The sequence below is a fragment of the Glossina fuscipes genome, unplaced genomic scaffold (assembly GCF_014805625.2).
Source record: "Glossina fuscipes isolate IAEA_lab_2018 unplaced genomic scaffold, Yale_Gfus_2 112, whole genome shotgun sequence".
NCBI classification, from domain to species: Eukaryota; Metazoa; Arthropoda; class Insecta; order Diptera; family Glossinidae; genus Glossina; species Glossina fuscipes.
The window spans coordinates 5,809,396-5,830,170 of NW_023998455.1; the positions used below are offsets into that span (position 1 = coordinate 5,809,396).

General features: G+C 36.5%; 7 protein-coding genes across 7 annotated transcripts; 3 read left to right on the forward strand and 4 right to left on the reverse strand.

The window, feature by feature from the left end:
- The first annotated feature begins 533 nt into the window (after positions 1-533).
- LOC119639315 (chymotrypsin-1-like) lies at positions 534-1,683 on the forward strand. Its single transcript, XM_038036617.1, has 3 exons — positions 534-785; positions 854-1,455; positions 1,528-1,683. Exons 1-3 carry the CDS (start codon positions 704-706, stop codon positions 1,681-1,683), a joined length of 840 nt encoding a protein of 279 aa, XP_037892545.1. The 5' UTR covers positions 534-703.
- A 1,257-nt stretch (positions 1,684-2,940) lies between these two features.
- On the reverse strand, positions 2,941-3,929 carry LOC119639316 (chymotrypsin-2-like). Its single transcript, XM_038036618.1, has 3 exons — positions 3,866-3,929; positions 3,188-3,786; positions 2,941-3,120 (listed from the first exon to the last, which is right to left on the reverse strand). Exons 1-3 carry the CDS (start codon positions 3,927-3,929, stop codon positions 2,941-2,943), a joined length of 843 nt encoding a protein of 280 aa, XP_037892546.1.
- Positions 3,930-4,283: 354 nt separating this feature from the next.
- LOC119639318 lies at positions 4,284-6,529 on the reverse strand. Its single transcript, XM_038036619.1, has 7 exons — positions 6,327-6,529; positions 5,952-6,262; positions 5,004-5,102; positions 4,855-4,920; positions 4,702-4,794; positions 4,492-4,617; positions 4,284-4,430 (listed from the first exon to the last, which is right to left on the reverse strand). The coding sequence occupies exons 1-7, from the start codon at positions 6,508-6,510 to the stop codon at positions 4,284-4,286; spliced, it is 1,026 nt and encodes a 341-aa protein (XP_037892547.1). The 5' UTR covers positions 6,511-6,529.
- A 3,000-nt stretch (positions 6,530-9,529) lies between these two features.
- LOC119639319 lies at positions 9,530-11,421 on the reverse strand. The gene is made up of 7 exons (XM_038036620.1): positions 11,238-11,421; positions 10,868-11,178; positions 10,313-10,411; positions 10,161-10,226; positions 9,980-10,099; positions 9,795-9,890; positions 9,530-9,730 (listed from the first exon to the last, which is right to left on the reverse strand). The coding sequence occupies exons 1-7, from the start codon at positions 11,419-11,421 to the stop codon at positions 9,530-9,532; spliced, it is 1,077 nt and encodes a 358-aa protein (XP_037892548.1).
- A 1,501-nt stretch (positions 11,422-12,922) lies between these two features.
- Positions 12,923-14,818, reverse strand: LOC119639183 (zinc finger protein 2-like). Its single transcript, XM_038036448.1, has 2 exons — positions 13,891-14,818; positions 12,923-13,811 (listed from the first exon to the last, which is right to left on the reverse strand). The coding sequence occupies exons 1-2, from the start codon at positions 14,722-14,724 to the stop codon at positions 13,014-13,016; spliced, it is 1,632 nt and encodes a 543-aa protein (XP_037892376.1). The 5' UTR covers positions 14,725-14,818; the 3' UTR covers positions 12,923-13,013.
- A 127-nt stretch (positions 14,819-14,945) lies between these two features.
- Positions 14,946-15,636, forward strand: LOC119639184 (short coiled-coil protein B). Its single transcript, XM_038036449.1, has 2 exons — positions 14,946-15,157; positions 15,226-15,636. The coding sequence occupies exons 1-2, from the start codon at positions 15,097-15,099 to the stop codon at positions 15,567-15,569; spliced, it is 405 nt and encodes a 134-aa protein (XP_037892377.1). The 5' UTR covers positions 14,946-15,096; the 3' UTR covers positions 15,570-15,636.
- Positions 15,637-17,386: 1,750 nt separating this feature from the next.
- On the forward strand, positions 17,387-18,847 carry LOC119639282 (60S ribosomal protein L13a). The gene is made up of 3 exons (XM_038036573.1): positions 17,387-17,491; positions 17,806-18,046; positions 18,394-18,847. Exons 1-3 carry the CDS (start codon positions 17,471-17,473, stop codon positions 18,747-18,749), a joined length of 618 nt encoding a protein of 205 aa, XP_037892501.1. The 5' UTR covers positions 17,387-17,470; the 3' UTR covers positions 18,750-18,847.
- The last annotated feature ends 1,928 nt before the right edge of the window (positions 18,848-20,775 follow it).

Below are 20,775 nucleotides of genomic sequence, written 5' to 3' on the forward strand. Positions count from 1 at the left end.
ACAACAAAAACGTATGCGTGTGGCCTGTTAAAACAATAAATAAAACGACTTCATATGATCGCTGACGGTTATCAAACAATTTTGCTTGAACCGAACCATAAAAACCATAAAATGTCAGGTTGTTGTGTGATATTCACTTTATATTTGCCGGTGCATTTACGTTGAGTGATTTATTTATTTTTCGGCCATGCGGTTTTATGGTTACAGTAGCCAATGTCTGTCTGTCTGTCTCTCTGTCTGTCTGTGTTGTGTTGTGTTGTGTTGTGTTGTGTTTTTTCATTTTTTTCCTTTTTGTTGTTATGCTAAGACTGCAGCTCGTTAAACAATTTGAATTTAAGTATGACCTGTAAGCCGAATAAGTTAATAGAACAGTAGCGCGCATCTGTGCATTTAATTGTCTCGTGCTTACGATCGACAATCGACATCAGGGTTAAGGCTTATTGTGATTATTGCTATCATTTCGAGTCGCTTTAGATGATTTCAATACCACCTAAGGTGTTCTTATCTAGTTTCAAATTTGAACAACCAATTAAGTGAATTGCATTTAAAGTATTGCATAATTAAACTGATACTTATGTGTATCATCGTGAAATTGCATACAAATTACGTAATATCTCTTGTCTTGGAAACCTATAAAACTTGACTACTACGATATGTAAAACTTAATTTCAATTGTTTATTTAGGGTTTAGGGTATTCGGAGAATGCTCGTGACACGCGTACTCCTGCTATATTCCGTGTGCTCGACCCGGACTAAAGCTGAGCCGAAAGGAACACGTTTGGACTGTAAGTAGATCGCTCTTCATATATTGAAAAGTATGCTGTTGGTTCGCTCATGGCCTTTTGCCTTTTAGTGGAAAGTTATTTCGACGCGCTAGACGAGCTAGACGCTGAAGAGCGCATTGTGGGCGGCTCTAATGTACCGAGCGATGAATACGTACCCTATCAAGTTTCGATGCAGTACTTCACACGCAATCAATATCGTCACTTTTGCGGTGGGTCAATTGTATCGCCTACACGCGTCTTAACAGCAGCTCATTGCGTCTACGAACAGAATCCGGAACGTTTAACGGTTGTGGCCGGCATACGCGATCTAAGAGATGAAACCGGGCAACGTTCGGAGGTGAAAGACTATGTTATACATGAGAATTATGAACAATTTGTTAGTAGCGACATTGCAATGGTGTTCATTGAACCGCCTCTCAACCTAGATGGTCAGCGCAGTGAAAGACTGTTTTTTAACGATTCATCAATAGTCGGTGGCAATCAAGAGGTGTCACTCACAGGTTGGGGTTCAGTGCATCATTTCGGTTCCTTTCCATTGGCTCGTTTTCCTACGGTTTTGCAAAAACTCCCTTATACGACCATAACAAATGACGAATGCAAGCAACGTATGCGGGGCGTGTCGGACACAGAAGTTTGCGCTCTCGAAAGATTTGGAAAGGGTGCTTGCAACGTAAGTCGTGAAATAAGAATTTTACCATAAGTAGGGCATTATATAAGCACTTATGTGTGCCTTCTCATTTAGGGTGACTCCGGTGGTCCATTGGTTATGCAAGACGGCGGAAAAATTAAACAAGTTGGCATTGTTTCTTACGGCACAGCTTTGTGCGCCTCCAGTAATCCCGACGTTTATACGCGTGTTTCCATGTTTCATGATTGGATCGCACAGCATTCAGCTTAAGAATCTTTCAACAACTAAAGAATAGAGAATAAATGAAATAAACGAATATTGTACTTAATTTCAAGATGGATGAACCATTGTAGCTATCTTGCGCTCCGAACGATTGCGAAACAGATCCGCGCTCAGCACTCTCCCCTTTGGAACTTTTCATTGCTACTGGTATAGGTTAGCCTATTATCGAGATAATGTAAGCTTGTCCGGAAAAGCTTTATATCAAAATGTTAATCCCTCTCTCTCTCTCTCTCTCTCTCTCTCTCTCTCTCTCCCTCTCTTATGAACATCGATTACGTTTTTTCGAATTGTAGGGAGTCCTACCCAAGTTAGACGTATTTAATTTATTGTTGGTCCACAATTCTAAATTTGGTAACTAGACATTTCAAAGAGGTGACTGTTCCTGATCAATATGTTGACCGCTCGCGATGGTTGCTACAGTTTTTAAGAGTTTTGTTTCGCTGCATGAACTTTTCCCCAGAGCTCCAGTTGTATTAAAATCATTCACAAAAGACGGCCCATGATCATTGTTAGTTAATCCTTCTACCGACGCCCTTTGGCGATCCATATATGGATAGGAAAGCTACATAGCGAGATCTTACGTTGGCTTCGTACCCTTAATGTTAACGTTCAGATCTTGATCGATCCCTACACTATCAGAATATGATTTAAACTGAAACGCATCAATCCACAATTACACTTACAACAACAATGTTCTCCTGCGACACATACACTATTAATGCATCGTATATCGGTGCATGACAAATACCCCATTTAGACTTATTCGTCGGGTCATATTCGTAGAAAAGAATTATATTTTATAACCACTACTTAGTAGCATGATAGCGGATCGAAGTAATTTAATCCGGTAGAAATTTGCCAAAACCATCAAAGGTGAAGTCATTTTAATTTTAAAAGCCAACACTTATTGCATACGGCTCCAAGTTCACCTGCGGGAAGACAGAAAAAAAAGGATTAATTGCAAGGAACGAAGAATGGAGATGGACACGAAATGAACTTATTTCCTTTCCATTGAAAAGATCCAAGGATGATAGTTGATCCGACGTACTTTAATATTAATCGCTTACGATGACCGTTTGACCTTTCTAATGTTTCGCTTTTCTTTTTCTTCTTCTTTTTTTCTTGCGTACGAATGTCGTTACAGAGTGGAAACCATTCAACATGAAACAGTTGGAGAGAGTAATGCTCGAGTGACACGTATTCGTTTTAGTAAAACAATTATTTACGTATTTCGTACTCATTTTATTACAATTTTTTTATACTACTCGACGATATCCGCTCTCTTAGCCAAAGATTAAATTCCGAAACTCTGGTATAAACATCGGGTACATCAAAAACGCCGCATATGAAGAGGCCGTAAGAGACAATGCCAACCTGTTGTATACCGTGTCTCGTGGACGTAACCAAAGGTCCTCCGGAGTCGCCCTGATTCAAAAATTTGAGAGGATTTTCAAAAAACATTTTCTGCCACAAATCAATTTTTTTCGCATACCAAGCAAGCGCCCTTAAAAGGAAAACCTTCAGCGCATATTTCAGTGTCCGTGAGATCGGTAATTCCCTTATATCGGCACTCGCGATTTGTGATAGTGGTATAAGTCATCGTCTGCAGCACGCTAGGATAATTAACACTGTCCGGTAGGAAAGGAAATTGTACCGGCAAACGTAAGCCCCAGCCGGTTAAAGTGACTTTGACGTCACCCGGCACAAAGCCTTGATTATATATCTCTATAGCTGCTATGGTAGCGTCGTTTAACTCGAAAGGTGGATGAACAGTTATTAAAGCAATGTCGCTAGTTCTTAACTCCTCATAATTGGGATGAATTTCATAGTTTATCACTTGAGAACGTGTACCGTTCTCGGAATCGTTTAAGTCTTTAACGCCTGCCAGAACAGACATACGTTGCGGATTCAGACCTTGACAACAATGGGCAGCGGTTAGTACGCGATCTGCCGATAAAATTGAACCTCCACAGAAATGTTGATATTCCCGATTTCTAGTCAAGTATTGTAAGGAAACCTGATAGGGTACATATCGGCCAGCGGGTACACTAGCACCGCCTACGATGCGATTTGTTGAATTTGAACGTTGCACTAAAACAAAATCAATTTCAATCAAGCACACATTAAATAATTTTCGTCTTTCGTCTTTCCGTCCGTCTTAGCGACTTACAAACAAGGCCACCGAACGTGGATCTGAGGTAGAATGCGAACAAAACGTTTAAAATTAAAACCATTTTTATGCTCCGTTCTACTGTTTGTTTGTCTAACTTTTAAGCAGTGCTTATCAACAGCAGCAGCTTTTTATATAAAACCATTTTAAAACGCTTTAGCTCATCGGGTTGATTAAAAATAATGCTGCAATTCTTTCTTCTTCTTCCCTATATTAGTTAGTTCGTTACTAGAGTGCCTATATCGCAAGCAAACAAAATGGATTGAAATAAATTCCAAAAAAAAAGAAAACAAAACGATCGAACTTACACTCAAACCTAATAGAAAATATATAATAAACAAATTAAAATTTTTTTTATTTATTTTTTTTTTTTTTGTTTTTTAGAATTTATGCGGGTTTTTATGCTTTATTTATTAATTTAGGTCACAAATTGAAAATCGTCTTCTATAGCAGCGTTATATATGTCGTCACTTTCAAAGTCTTCTTGATCTTCCGATTTTCCAAAAGTATCCATCATAGTTTCAGAGGGTGCTTTGTATATCCGCTTTACAAAGCCCTCTTGCTCCTGGCGAGAAAAATCAAAAAAAATATTCACATAAAAACTTTCTCAAGTTAATATCACTTACCACTATGGAATCTGGATATGTCCAGGTGCTAACGCTTTGTTGTCTTTGTTTCTGCGAAACTCGTGTTTTAAACTGCTGGGCTGAACGCGCTGCCATTGATACGTTCGAGCTGTACTTACATTCATCCTAAGTAAATACAAAAAGCGCAACAGTAAAGTAAGAAAAGAAGAAGAAGAAAAAAATACTTGTATTTTCCTTTAACTTGCTTACATCGACATAATAGGTTTGCTGAATTTTAGGTTTTTCCATACCATACAATGATTTGATTCGCTCATCCGAACAAGGTACCTCAGGATTTGTTTGCTTAAATTATTTAATAAAAGAAAAAACACCTTCTTTGATATGCGTGAACGTTACACATACCCACCACATCGTCGTTTGCCTCAATTCACGTAAAGTCTTTCTGACCATATAACCGCGAAAGAATGCCTGCAAATAGCCCGTTAATTCCCGTTATTCATTATTGATCAACTCGTGTAGCTGTAGAAAGTAACAAAAAGGAATATCTGTACCTGTATTTTGGTAGCCGCCTCACTTGATTTTCGTTCGCTTAAACGTTGCAGTTCGCGTTCCTCAAGGTATTGGTACAAGGTTTCGGTAGGGTCTACGTCCTGATAGTAATTAAAAAGGAAGAAAAAATGAGAATGCAGGTGAATTGCGCAAGAGATCCAGGGAGAGAGTGAGAGAGAGCGAGGTAGAGAGAGAAAGAGAGCGAGAGAGAGAGCTATTTTAAAAATCCACCGCTAACGACTATATCTCTGCTAATGCACCCTGTGGACTACAGGTATGCATTTTGCGACCGCCGGGCCATATTTAGCCACATGCAGGTGAATTGCGCAAGAGAGCGAGAGAGATAGAGAGAGAGAGAGAGAGAGAGAGAGAGAGAGAGCTATTTTAAAAATCCACCGGTAACGACTATATCTCTGCTAATGCACCCTGTGGACTAGAGATATGCACTTTAAGACCGCCGGGCCACATTTAGCACAGCTACCTGAGCTTTACAATCTTTCTTTTTTTTTTCAAAATTTATTAAAAAATATTCACGTACATAGATCAAAGTAATCGGAAATCCCAGGCATTAGTTGGTAAGCAGTAAGGAGAGGTTCACTTGATGCTTCTTTTCTTGCAAGCCTTTAAAATTTGAAGGCTCGACCAGTAACTATAGGTTCAGTACGTAAGTATTAACCAAGTATATACACTAAAGCATTCAGTTATGCACGCATTCAAATGCATCCACAAGTAATTGCGATCGTTCGGAAAAGAGTGATGCGGACCAAACTATAAAATCATAGGAAAATTCTACCCAAGTACGCTTTCAATGTTACGAAGATATTGAAAATCATCCGCTGTACATTTTATAAAAAGTCTCAAGTCTCTCAACAACAACTTCTAATAAAATAGCGGATCAAATGGAGTTTTATTATATTAAAAGTTAAGTTAAAGGCGAAACATTTGCTTACCTTCTGCGCCTTCAGATACATATCCACAAACCTATCGTAGGCTGCTTCGATAAATGTTCGCGTCTTTTTCAATTCAAGATCACTAAATTTACACTTTTTTATCAACTCGTCCAGTATATCCAGTTCTACGAGTTTGAAGACTTCATTCTGCTTATCCTTCTCGCAACGGCGTTTAGCTAAGAAACGTTTAAAGCATTTCTCCATAACTATGCTCATTTGTTCGGACTTTTCTTTAGCTATGCCGCAAATGCACAAGTCAGCCATGATTTCATCGACTTTTCTCAAGGCGCGATCAATAATCATATTCGCGACTACCAATAGAAGTTTTTGGGGGAAACGAAGATCATATTTTCAGCGAGCGAAAAGGAAACTTACCTCGTAACTTTTCACGGGCTGCAATTACCGAGCGTAAGTAATCGATTATAAATTCACACATACATTCGGTTGATGGCTGCCAGCGTATGACTTCTTGTGTTATATCGGAAAGAAGTTCGGGCAAACCTTCCGGTACACTTGTCGTTACGGAGTGACTTTTACCGCTTTGCACTAAATGCAGCATAATTTCGAAATTTCTCAAAATAATGAAAAGCTAAAAATAACACAAAGCCCAAAAAAAAAAAAAAAAGAAAAAAAATCCGTACAAAACTTCTATGATTGATATTGAAAAGAAACAACTTTCCTAATAATTATTACAAATAATTTTCTTCTTCTTCTTCTTCTTCGAAAATTCAGCAAGTCAACAACAGATGAACAACAGATGTGTGTAGAGATGAAAAGTTGGAATTTTTTTAACTGAAGCGTAGTAAAATTCACGCCCGGCTTGATCATAGACGTATATATATGTTGTGAAGAAAGTCTTTATTGCGTCGATCGGAATCGAGGTCTTTTCAACTTGAGAAAAGCTTTTTCGTACGGGATTTTCGAGCGGGATCTCGGCCGTGGATTTTAAATCTCAAGTGCGATAGAGTGTTCAATAAAGGCGAAGCCTTGGATGCTAGAGTTTTTACGAGTTTAATCTTGGACTTTATTGCTCTGTATAAGAGTTAAAGGTCCTTAAAAAATAACTGCAACTAACAGATATCCATTCATCTCATTAATTAAGGCATTTTTTTATCTCCAAGCAGCCCTGCTGACTTTCATCGAAACTCAGCGCAATTCTTTCAACATTGGTGAACCATTTTCCCACATTATATATACACTTGTATATATATATATATATATATATATAGCCGAGTAGCCGAGACTTCTTATTCAGCTGCAATGCCTCAAGGGTAGCCGAATGGGTAAAAATCGCAGTCAGTGCTCGCGGGTTCACGTTCAAGTCTAGGGTATGAAAAAAGAGTTTACTTTCGCGCAAAATCTCCCTATCTCTTTCTCTTTCTAATATTAGTTTGGGGAAAAAGAAATCCATTACTTTTTCGGTAGATGGCTGCACTGATAGATTTCTCGTAAAGTATCGATCAAACAATTTCAGATTTATGGTCGTTAGAAAGGTGACATTTCGCAGTAATAAAAATTCTTTTGCTGTTTTTTTGTTTGGTGCATTCAGTTGTGAGTTACAGCGTGTTAAAAATGGAAGTGAACAAAGAGAAAATTCGGTACATTTTGCAGTTTTTCTTTGACAAAGGCGAAAATGCAAGCCAGGCGGCTAAAATTGTGAATGGTGTTTATGGTTCCGATACTGTAACAGCCAATTATGTGCAATTTTGGTTTCGTAGATTCCGTTCAGGAATTTTGGATGTTAAAGATGCACCTCGCACAGGTAGGCCGGTCGTCGAAAATGTCGATAAAATCGGAGAAATGATCGAAGTTGACCGAGTTGGCATGTTAGCAGTCGTAACATCGCCCAGAAGCTAAAAATCGACCATAAAACAGTTTTAAACCATTTACACAAAGCTGGATTCAAAAAGAAGCTCGATGTTTGGGTGCCACACCAATTAACAGGAAAAAACATGATGGATCGAATTTCCATCTGCGAAGCCTTGGCTAAACGGAATGAGATAGACCCATTTCGTAAACGGATGGTGACTGGAGATGAGAAATGGATCACATACGATAACCCTGTGCGAAAACGATCGGGGTCAAAGAGCGGTGAAGCACCTCAAACGGCCAGGAAGGTTTTGCTATGCATTTGGTGGGACTGGAAGGGGATTATTTATTATGAGTTGCTTCCATATGGCCAAACGCCAAATTCTGATCTCCACTGTCAACAACTGGACCGTTTGAAGATAGCGATTGACCAGAAACGGCCAGAATTGGCCAACAGGAGAGGTGTTGTGTTCCACCAGGACAACGCTAGGCCACACACATCTACAGTGACTCGCCGGAAACTTCGGGAGCTTGGTTGGGAAGTTTTAATGCATCCGCCTTACAGTCCGGACTTGGCACCAAGCGATTATCATCTTTTTCTTGCATTGCTAAATTTCTTTAATGAAAAAAAATTGGAATCTAGGGAGGATTGTGAAAATCGACTATTAGAGTTTTTTGCAAATAGAGACCGGGACTTCTATGAGAGAGGCATTCTGAAGTTACCTTTAAAATGGCAACAAATCATACAACAAAACGGTGCATATTTGACCCAAACCGGACAATCCGAAGCATAAAGTCCTGAAATTCATATAAAAATAATGGATTTCTTTTTCCCCAAACTAATATAAGGGACGTCCGCCAATTGACTAGTCATTGGTAAATCAGAAAAAAAGAAGATCGAAAAACAAGTCGGCAAGACGCGGAAATAGGGAAATAATATAAATCGGCGGGTAAAACTTATCTGAAAACTCTTCTAGTTAGTTACGAACTTTAGAACAGCAGGAAAAGGTCGAATAGAAGGTAAAAGAATTGAGTAAATATTGCAGGGTTAGTGAAAAAATGTCGACATCTCACTACTAAATTCCTGCAAGAATCTTGGATCTATTGTGTCTTTACTCTTCCTCTTTTAAGAATCTGTGCGCATTAAAATCGGCTTGCATCGTTCACCAGGAAATTGCCTTTAAATCTATTTCCGTTCGAAAAGCAGTTATATCCGGCTGAGTAGCCGAATCGCGACCACCAAGTCAGTGTTTTCAAGAGTGATAGAGTCTCCTTTGGTCGTAGCTAGAGAGAATGCTTAGTCGGTAAAGGCATAATATTAAGGATTGGGTCCACTAGGCTGCGGCCATCAGGTGTTCCACGAATAAGGGACGATCAGAGTTTTCCTGCCCTGTACACCGAATCGTCTATTCTTGTTTCCATGAATTCTATAAGGAGTTCAAGATCAAGACGTCCGAGAAGAATGGCTATGACATAAAGACAGAAAGTCGGGAAAATTGATATATTGATATATTGGACGACCACAATTTAGATAAATTAGTTTCCCTTCGGCCTTCAGCTTTCGAAGAAAAAAAAGGAAATCTCTGAAATTTAATTTTTTATGAAAAGATTTCCTTATTACATGAGTTTTGACAATTCATTCAGCGATTTAGGGGCCTAGTGTACGGCCTTGATTAATTTCGATTAAAAAAAAAAAAAAATGTATCTAAATATTAAAAAAAAACATAGACCCGAAAAAAGGACACTACTCTAAGACAATACTTCAAGATTTATTCTTCTATCCCGTCGTCTTCATGGAGCGATTCTTCTTCCATTTCAGCAACCTCAGCTTGTGTTACGATGGGCCTCTCCAGTATCTGCGCAGACTTTTGCTCCTTGAAGATATCTTTTTTATTAGCATCGCTAACTTGAAGTTCCTTGCGTTCTTCCGGTACGGCGACAGGCTCTGTCTGCGAAGCTGGTCGTTCTTCCTGTATAAAAATCGAATGGTCATAAACTTGCAAAAATATCGATATTTTCTGCCAATTAACATACATTTGCGCTTTGAGCTTCTACGATAAGGGAACTCGTTATGGGCAAAGGATCCATCATTGAGATCTTGGAAAGGTCTGCGCACATGTCATCAGGTTTCTAATTTTACAACAAAAAACAAAAATTAAAGAATTGAAGAATTTCCTGTTCACTTTTCGTCTTCTCCTCCTCTTCCTCCTCCTTCTTACCGTCTTTCTTTCATAAGTTTTTGAGAAACGATTTCTAAAGAATGTTTGGATTTTACGTGCTGCCAAATCGTGTTTCATTGTAGTTTGATCATCGGGCGGATGAATATCAAAACTTGGAGGCTGTAATTGATTAACAAAATACAAAACTTGTTCCCTTTCGATTAATTAATCTCACGCGTACCATTGATAAGGAAGTCCTTCTTAGATCTTGCATAGACTTTCTAACCACATAACCCCGAAAATACGCCTATGGATGACAAATTGACATTTTCATGCGTGAAATCAATTTTAATAAATGAATTCTTGCAATAGCCAAAGTAATCCCATTAGTACCTGTATTTTGGTGGCTGCTTCTTTTTCTTGTTCCTCGACTTGTCGCTGTAACTCTCGGGCGCGGAAATGCTGATATAACGCCTCGGTAGCATCGTCATCCTACAAGTGAAAATTTTACATTTACCTAAATCTTGCATATAATATGATGATGATATGAGGACTAAGGTCTTCTTATCTGATTATCGAAATCACTTTGATTTTCTAAGAAATGCACTACAAGTACAAAAAAAGATACATGTGCTTAGGAGCAATGCGACATAAACGTCCCTTCAGCTGACATAATCAGGGATAATTACACACCAATACAATTACATTACGGCGAACATAAGAAGAATGTGTTTCTCGAGATCGAAAGAGAAGAGGAAAGGCAAAGCAACGATTTGTGCGACCAAACTACATAAACTGTAAGTGGCTACATCAACAGCTACATTTCAGTTCCTACGCTCATAGGGTCAAAGAGAGAATTTTAAAATCACTAAATATAGGGTCCACTGCGTATGGAATCCAAGTTAATTGATGTCGTTTAGAAGCTTTCGAAGCAAAGTGTACTCTTACCGTGTTTGTGAGCAAATAAAAGTCCATAAATTTGTTATAGGCTTCTTCGATAGCTTGCCGCGACTTCTTCAGCTCGTCGTCATTAAATTTACATTTTCGTATTAACTCATCTAATATATCCAACTCTTTAAATTTCAAAACTTCGCTTTGCCTATCCTTCTCACAACGTCGCTTGGCCAAGAAACGCTTAAAGCAATCCTCCATAGCTAAGCTCATTTGTTCCGATTTCTCCTTGGGTATATCGCAATAGCATAAATCACCTATGATTTCATCCACCTTCATTAAAGCACGATCAATAATGTTTTTCGCAACTGCAAATAGAAATCACATCAAAACGAAGAATACTCGTCATTAGATGAGATCAACTTGCCTCGTGCTCTGTCCCTGGTCAAGATTACCGAATGCAAATAATCGATAATAAATTGACACATGCATTCCGGCGTCGGTTGGCAACGAAGCACTTCCCGTGTTATATCAGTTAATATTTCGGGTAGTCCTTCGGGCACGTTTATAACTTGGGAACGTACTTTACCGCGTTGTAATAAGTACAGCATAATATTGCAAATATTTTCGAAATTTCTCAAAACAATGTAAAGGCAAGATTAACAAAAAAAAAAACCGACAAAACAATACGTACTTGCGTACAATTATACGGAAAAAATTCAATTGGGAAAAAAAAAACCTCATTTTCATGACACAATCGTCATTAAGAAAAGGGCTCCTTCGATGAGAAGCATATAAGAAATTTGTTGTTGTTTTTTCAAAATTTCTTTCAAAATTCATATCGAACTTATGCGAACTAAATATCAGCAATAATACATAAAGTCAAATTTTAAAGTTTCTGCAAGAGCCCAATATTAATTCGAACGTTAAACCAAGTGGAAACTTATTTACTTATGGTATCAAAAATTCAACTAATCGCGATCATGTAAGCAAGAATTGCAACAACAAAACCAAGATCACCTCAGTCCAAACGTTAACTTACGTGGGCTTTGATAGCCATCAAGCAACCTATGTGACTAAGTTTACCATCTAAATCTACGTTCTTCAAATGGTGTAAGAACCATCCGCAATATATAAGCTTAACCTATTATTATTATTATTATTATTATTATTATTATTATAATTTTAGACTAATGAAATAAATTCTTAGACTAAAAAAAGAAATTGAGCACTAGCAACAAAGGCTATCGGCTCAAGCTTAACCTAAAATGTATCCATCATATGAAACGGATTTATTTTTGTTTTTTCTATCGAAACCTTAACTCAATACATAAGCCATATTAAAGAAAGACAAAAGAAAAGTTATTGAATAAAAGCTAAATTAAAAGCTTATCAAATATATGAACCTTATTTATTCTTGTTCTTTCTTTCAAAAACTAAAAGCTTTTATAAGCTTATTTTATAAAAGTTAAATTTAGAGCTTTTTAAATATATATCCAATAAAAGCTAAACTCAAAACTTATCCAATATATGAACCATATTTATTTCTCTTCTCTCTTTCGAAAACTAAAAGCTGATATAAGCTTATTTTATTAAAGCTAAATTCAAAGATTACCCAACATATGAACTTCATTTATTCTTTTTCTTTCTGTCGAAAAGTTAAAAAAAAAAAAGCTAAAGCTAAGCTGTATAAAAGCTAATTTGAAAGTTTATTCAATATCCAAACCTACAATAATTTCTATCTGCGACCAATGATATGTCGATATGGCAACAAAGAGCAAATTAATCTATGATTCGTCTTTGCGGCGCAGTATTCCAACCCAATCCCAACTTACAAGAACAAATATAGACAAAATATTCAAGAATCCATGTGGCGGTCCTAACAATATCAAAGTCTTAAATTTCAGTATAGCCACTGAATATGAAGTTGTTATTTAAGCGTATTGTATTGACCGGATAAAGACGACCGCTTATACGAGTGCTGAAAGCCTTCTGTTTACTCTAAGAATTTATTTAATTAGTCTAAAAAAAATGATAATAATAAATTTCATTCTTCAAAATCATCTGTGGTCGTTTTTATATTAGTATTTTTACACAACGCTTGTTTTCATTTTATTCGTGGAGAACTAAACCAGACGATACGCTAACTTGAACATAAAAGCAAAAGCAAACATAATATATAAAGCGTAAACGATATAAACTTCTAAATTATCTCTACCACTTTTGATCTTGCCATTTTCGCATCTACTAAAATCGACTGACTTTTTTGCTTTCGTGGTTTAAAAGTACATTCGGTAGATTCTTGTTCATCTCCACATTCATGCCGAATCATATGACGTTTAAGCCTGGAACTTGTAGTGAAGCCTTTATTGCAATCCTTACACTGAAATGGCAAAACATCCAAATGCAAACGTTTATGGGCAACCAAATTACTGGAAATGCGAAATGCTCGACCGCACACATCACACTTGTGAGGATATTCACCGGTGTGTAAAAGCATATGTCGTTTATATCCGGACATTTGCGTTAGGCCTTTGCCGCACACCTCACATTGATAAGGCTTTTTATCCTCATGCGTCTGCATATGCAGACGTAGCGAGTAGTTTTCACGATACGCTTTACCACATTTTGTGCAGCTAAACGGTCGTTCACCTGTATGTAGCATTACATGCAATTTTCGCTGTTCGCCAGTGTGGAAGCTTTTTTCACATAGCGGGCAGTTATACGGTCGTATGTCACTGTGCTTACGTATGTGCACCTTGAGACTATTAGATGTACGGTACATACGGGTACAGATTTGGCATTTGTAACGTCTTGTCTCACTATGCGTTTGCATGTGCACGTTATGGTGAGTTTTCGTGCGTGAACGTTTGCCGCATACAGCACAAACGTGCGGTTTTTCGCCGGTGTGCATATAAGTATGCTCACGCAATCGACACAATTTATCGAACTGTTTACCACAATGTTTACAAGTAAGATCCTCCTGTGTTATATTTCCATCCTTTTGAAAAAAAAAAAAAAACCAAAAAAGGACAAAGTTATGTATATATGTTATATCAACAAACAACAAAATTTCGCACCTTTAAGCTTCTCCGTTTCACATGCGACTTTTTTAATGTGGTCTTTGGTTTTTCCTCAGTTGCAACAAACTCCCATTCTTCTTTTTCCTCTTCGGTGTTTTCAGCTTCAATCTCTGCTTTGGCCGCGGTGCAACTCTCTTCTCCTTGATTTTCTTTGTTTGAAGGCAAACTTTTGTCAAATTCCCTGTCATCCTCTGTGGAAAGTTCTTCAAATTCGACTTCATCCGTGATCATATCATCATAGGTATCGGTAAGAATATATTCTACTTCTTCTTCTTCCTTTATAGGTTCTAACCATTCTTCCATTTCATATTCGACATCTTTTTCGTCGAGCTTATCTTCTATCTGGTCTTCTTTTACTATTACTTCGTCAGATGGTACTTCCTGCTCCTCCTTCTCTACTTTACCATCGGTTTCATTAATATATTCAGTATTATTATCTCTTTGCTCCGCTACTTTACTCTCGTCATCATCGACACCATCCACATCCACATCGATATCTGGATCCGGCTCCATTATCCCTCCCAATTTTTTTTCCTGCTCCAATTCATGCCGCTGCTGTTTTAAATATTCATGTAGGTCATGATTTGTTTGTAAAACCATTTCCTTAAATAAATATGACTGCAGTAAGTGTTCTACACAACTATTGCAAATATGTTCGGGCAAAGGAGGAGCATTGCAATTTTCTTGGAAGAGCTCGACTGTCGTACAATAAGTAAGTAAAGCCGCTAATGTGCTGCTCTCGCTGTCTATGACCGTTTCGTCCAATAGATGTTTGTAGTCACCGCACATTCGGTTACAAGCTCGGCACTTAACTTTTAACACGAGTGTCATGGTTGTCCACCAAAAGTTTTTAAAATTATTTCTATTTTGACAAAAAAAACACAAAAATTATTATGGAATGCTAGCAAAACGTTGATATTTTTTATTTAAGTCGATCAGCTGTTTCATTTATCAAATTAGACATTCATAATAGTAGTAGAAAAAAAAATGAATATTAGTGCAAAATAAATCTGCCTTGTGAATGCGTTCTTACAATACAACAATAAAAACTCTGGCTTGAGAGAATTGCAAAGATATTAAAAGAAAATTCCGAAAAAAAGTCAATAATTTTTAAATACTTTATTTTAATAATAAACGCAACTGTTACTTTAATAAGCAATTTGATAATTAGAGAAGAATTCTTGGGAGGGCAGAAGAAAAGCTATGTCATTAATCGATAAATTGCAAGAACAAGAACCAATATTTGCGGATGACGACCCACAAGGTGGGTTTAGTGTTATTTACAAAAACACGAACATATTGCACAGAAATTAACTTTTTTTCTTTCATCAGTTATAATTAGCGACGACGACCCACGCGCAATTAACATGCCTAACGGTCAGTCTATGGATTCACTAAGATCCTCCTTTACCAATCGCAGCTCTACTCCAGACTCCTCACATAATTCGCTAGAAGGCGATATTAGCCCCGATGAGAAAGAGGAAAAAGCACGCCTCATATCGCAAGTCTTGGAATTACAGAATACTTTAGATGATTTATCTCAACGTGTTGATTCCGTCAAAGAGGAAAATTTAAAATTGCGTTCCGAAAACCAAGTTTTAGGCCAATATATCGAAAATTTAATGTCGGCCTCTTCTGTTTTTCAATCAACCAGCCCCAATTCCAAAAAGAAGTAATTTGCAAAGCAGAAAAAAGAAAAAGTGTTCATACATAGTCCTTTATTTTAATTTTTATTTAAAAAATTTGCAAACCCTTAAAGTTAATTTGATATCTTTTGTGTTTTTTTCTCTGTAATATTCTTTCTATATATATATGCACATGTATTTATGCTTAACTAACCATGTATTTACTAAAATATTTTTTATATTTTTTAAGTAAAAAACTTTTAAAAGAGTATAAAAATATAGCTCTAGAATAATCCGGCTTTTTAAAATATGCTGCTGATGCTTTTTAATCTACTTTACTACATTTTTAATAAATATAGAATTTCTTGCAATTATTTTTATGATTTCACTCTTACAACTGAGGATCACGTTATCATAAAAGTTTAAATACGTTCTACTTTATCCGGTGGCTTTTCCAATTTCTTCGTCTTCAATAAGATTTGTTCGAAATTTACATATGATATTCCTACAATTTCACGTTTACTGGTCAAAAGTCTCTTCAACGTAACGACTCTTTTTAGGTAAGAACATGAATCCATCAGGAATCTTGTTCAATTTCGGATTCACTATTGACATGCATGCTGCATGGGGATCTTATGACGATGACGGACTTGAGTTAAAAACGTCTTTTTATACGACCGCGCCCGAAATCACATAGAACGAGGAAGAAAAGTTCAATAATTTTGAAAAAATAAACATAGATTTTCTGATTTCTTCGATTCAAGCGGTTAATTTGATTTCTTTCGTCATTATGTATTTATCCAAGAAAATGACTTTCCACTTCTAATGCTGATAATACATAGATATTTTTCAATAGTGCAAACATAATTCATGCAAGTTGAAGGTATACAAAATATATTTTGATCATAATTCATGCAAGTACGCTTTACCACAAGTCACGGTAGGTTTAAATAGAAATCTTATAATATTCGACAAACGTAATAAATCGGCTTTAATGCAGTGTCGCTTGCCTCAAATGAGTATTTCTTCCCTCAAGCATACATAAACTCTGTAAATATTTCAGGCAAGGCATGATTGTGATTGGCAGACAGGATTGGGAATTAATTGAGAATTAAAATTAAGTGCAGTAGCTAAAAGAACTACAAAATAAAAATGGAAACAAAAATACTAACGAGTGATAAATTAAGGTGGTTGACACAATATGGCGTTATTCCTATTTTCCCGATTTCCCGGAACTTCAATTTTGCCGACTTTTTGGAAATATTTATAGTAATTCAGCAATTATATGGTTTTACATGTACACATACGAATGAGACAATAAGAGAACAGCATACAACAAGAAATAAAATCAAATTATGTTAAAGTTAAAAATTTTCTATCCTATTTTATTTATGTTTACCATACATTATTGTCCCTTTTTTACAGTAAGTGATTTGCAAATTGCATTTACACTATTTATTTTATAAGAAATAAAAACTATTTGTTTTAAATCGACTTTTTAGAGAATGATAAATGATAGTTTTCAAATTATTTTTCCACCATATCTAATCAATCTGCGCTATCACTAGGCAATAAACGAGCTTGTTTACTTTTATATTATCTTTTTTATTGCAATTATTTATAAATTTGTTGTCTATGTTTACCTTGATTTCTTTAATTTTGGTTCTAAATCCATATGGTTTTGTTTACATTTTCCTGTAAAACAATACGGTAGCGCTGCTGTCCACTGTTTTTGCACTTTTTTAATCCGAAAATGAAAATGGCATCTCAATGTGTCAGCCCCCTAAGATCATATATCCAAATAGCGAGTAAACATTAAACCGTCAAATGTAAAACCGTTTTAAATCACCAAAGCGATGGCAACCAGCTCAAAATGTCACTTTGTTACTATGGCGTCGCTTCCGTTAATTCGTGTTGATGATAGATAATTTCTTTCTGTTCGATTCTCAAACATGACTGGTCTAACGAATAGGGTAAGTGGTGATATTTCGTGCAAGAAGTCGCCCGCTCAACCGGAAATTTGTGCAAAACATCAAATTATTCTATTGAAAAGTAAAAAAATAAGCATTCGCTGTATAAAGCGAAGAAATAATGTAAAACTTGTCCAACAAAAGCAGTGCACACGTGCAAAAGCAAATGCATAATTCGAGCAACTAAAATGTTTGTAAAGAGAATAAAACAAATAAAAAATAAGAGCGCATATAATAATTAACGGGTTTACATTCGCATGAACGTGTAAAATTTTGAGTTTTCAATTTAATAATTGTTTCTTAAATGTTTATTTTAGGCCGTTGTTATTGATGGTCGAGGACATTTAGTGGGTCGTTTGGCCTCCGTTGTTGCAAAATATCTTTTGCAAGGCGGCAAAGTGGCGGTTGTGCGTTGCGAAGAATTGAATCTTTCTGGTCATTTTTACAGAAATAAAATCAAATATCTGGCTTATTTACGCAAACGTTGCAATGTAAATCCTGCTCGAGGTCCGTTCCATTTCCGTGCGCCTTCTAGAATTTTCTACAAAGCAGTAAGAGGTACGTTTTGTTTATTTTACGACTTAATCTTTTCATTGTGATGAACCATAAATTCTTACCTACATTATTTGAATGTTAAATATGAAACTATTTCTTTGTCTGATGAATAATTATAGATTTTAGAAAATATGTTGCTCGATCTCGTTGTCGCTTACTGATCTATTTCTCTTCTTTGTTTTCTTTTAGGTATGTTAAACGGAATGTTTTGGCCTTTTTTTTGAACTCAACTTGCTTGACGAATTGTACGCATCTTCATTGAAGTGGTGGAGCGTAAAAACCACGCATGAACATCAAATAGACACAAGTGACACTTCCTTAATATATGTTTTCTATTTTTTGTATTATAGGTATGATTCCTCACAAGACTAAACGTGGTCAAGCGGCTCTGTCACGTTTGCGAGTATTCGACGGTATCCCTTCACCTTACGACAAGCGTCGCCGCGTTTGCGTACCTATTGCAATGAGAATTTTGACACTACGATCGGATAGAAAATATTGCAATTTAGGTCGTTTGTCAAACGAGGTTGGCTGGCACCATCAAGGCGTTGTCAAGAGTTTGGAACGAAAACGCAAAGCCAAGCTCCAAGTCATACTTAAACACAATAGACTCATGAAAAAGTTGACTGTAAAAGCGCGTGAAAACATCGCCAAACAGGCGGAACCTTTCAACAAAATCATTAGATCTTATGGATATGAATGCTAAAAAGAAGAAATTTTTTTATTAAATCGTGTTGTGCTTGATTTAAAACTTGTCCAGAATTTCTGTTAACTGCTAAGGAAATAAAAGCAATGGAAAGAGCACTTGTAATAAAATATAAGTTTAGAAGAAAGTAACAAAATTTTGCTTAATCTTCATAACGATGCAATTAGAGAAAAAATAATATGCGTAGCTTGGTTTAGTTTAGCGCGTAGTAGCTATAAACATGGATTTGCTACTAGGCCGAGGACTAAAATATCTTACGAATTTGGTATTTAGACGTCTTTTTGTCGAAATAATTCGTACATGCACTTCTATCGCGGCTGATTATTCGATCTTATTATAAATACTTTATTTTTATTGCCTGTTAGGTGTAGATAAAGATTTGTATCAATCGCACGACAATTTACGACGGATTTACTTCTTCAACCGAATAAATACTTTGACTCGAACCGGCACTCTCTTGGACATCATTCTCGGAGGCGCGAAATTCAAAGAGTCGTGCTCTTGGGAGTAATCTAAGCGTGGACGTGTAATTGTCAAACAATTGACGACTAATATAATTTAAATCGACGTTTTGGGGTAAAGGTATAATTCCCAAGAGTGGAAATCGTTCTTAGTTGGGAAGATCTTTGGGAATCTTTTTCAACACATTGAACGTGTGGTGCTCACGTACTCTAAGTGCAGTAATGTTATTTCATCTTTCCGGACAAACCGATTAAGTTCATTCAAATGAAAGGCTTCGGGTTTACGGGTGCAGCGGTGTACAATCTGATTGGCATACTAAGGAATATAAATAAGAAAAATAAAAAAGACCCAGGGAGGATTTGAATACTACTGTTAAAAGCAATAAGAGAATTTGCGGCAAACTTAGGCTCTGATGAAGTTTTGAGCCATTTTTGATTGAAGCGGAAAGTAAGGTTCTAAATCCCTTGCTTGCGAAGACTGAAAATCAAATTTTTCGCTGTGCTTCCCTAGCGGCTTTCAAATTTATCTCGTAGGTCAAATTACTATAGCCCGCAAAACCCTGAAACGAATAGCGGCATTTGTGTCTATGTTGTAATGTAATTTGTAATAATTTTTCTGTTAAAGCTCTCGTTCTTCTTCTTCTTCTTACGCTATTCAGCAAATTAGAATCGAAACTTCGCTGGGATGTGTGAAAAGGCCTAATATGAACACAAATATTTTTGTGTGGATCTTGTAAAAAAAAAAAAGATTGCGACGTAAGCTGTTAAATTGCGAGAACACAAAATGTCAAGAACGCAGTGGTCACGAAGACCACATATACTCAAGTGTCTATAAAATTCGGAGAGACAAGTAGGGCATTATCAAGAGATTCTAAGACTAAATATGTGCGTAAAAGGTTGCTTACTATGTTAATTTTGAATAGATGATCATTACCTCTCGTTTGATTGAACGTCAGCCTATTAATAAGACGTTTTAGCGAAAGACTTCAGAGAACCATCAAAAATAAATTTCGAATTTGGGCATGACAAACCAATACCAACTCTCGTACTACGCGTAAAAATGGATACCAGAATTACAGATAGTTTAACAAATCTAACTACCTTGTACATTCCAATACCAACCCAAATGGAAAAAGCTAGTCTTACAAAGGTTCGGACACACTGCAGAATATGTACATGCTTAATCGTCAGATTCTGAACCGATTAAAGCATTCCGTCTGTCCGTCGATTTGTCTTACTATTTGGCTATCTGTCTGATTAATGAAAACATTAGAATTAGTTTTGTCTAATTTTGCACAACACAACTGATAATCATAAGAAGAATGTCCAAAACACTGTTCCAAACATATACAAATAAATATATGATGAAATAGTTGATCATACACATAAGTAAGTGTTTAAAAACAAATGCATAAATTGTGTCAAGGCTTCTTTACTGTAAGAATAGGAAGGGGCGGACAATGCTTACGGGGACACTTAAGCTATAGCAAAAGGGCCAGACTACTATTAAAAGGTGATTTAACCAGTTTCGTGGAAACGTGGAATCTGCCGGGAGAAAACTATTA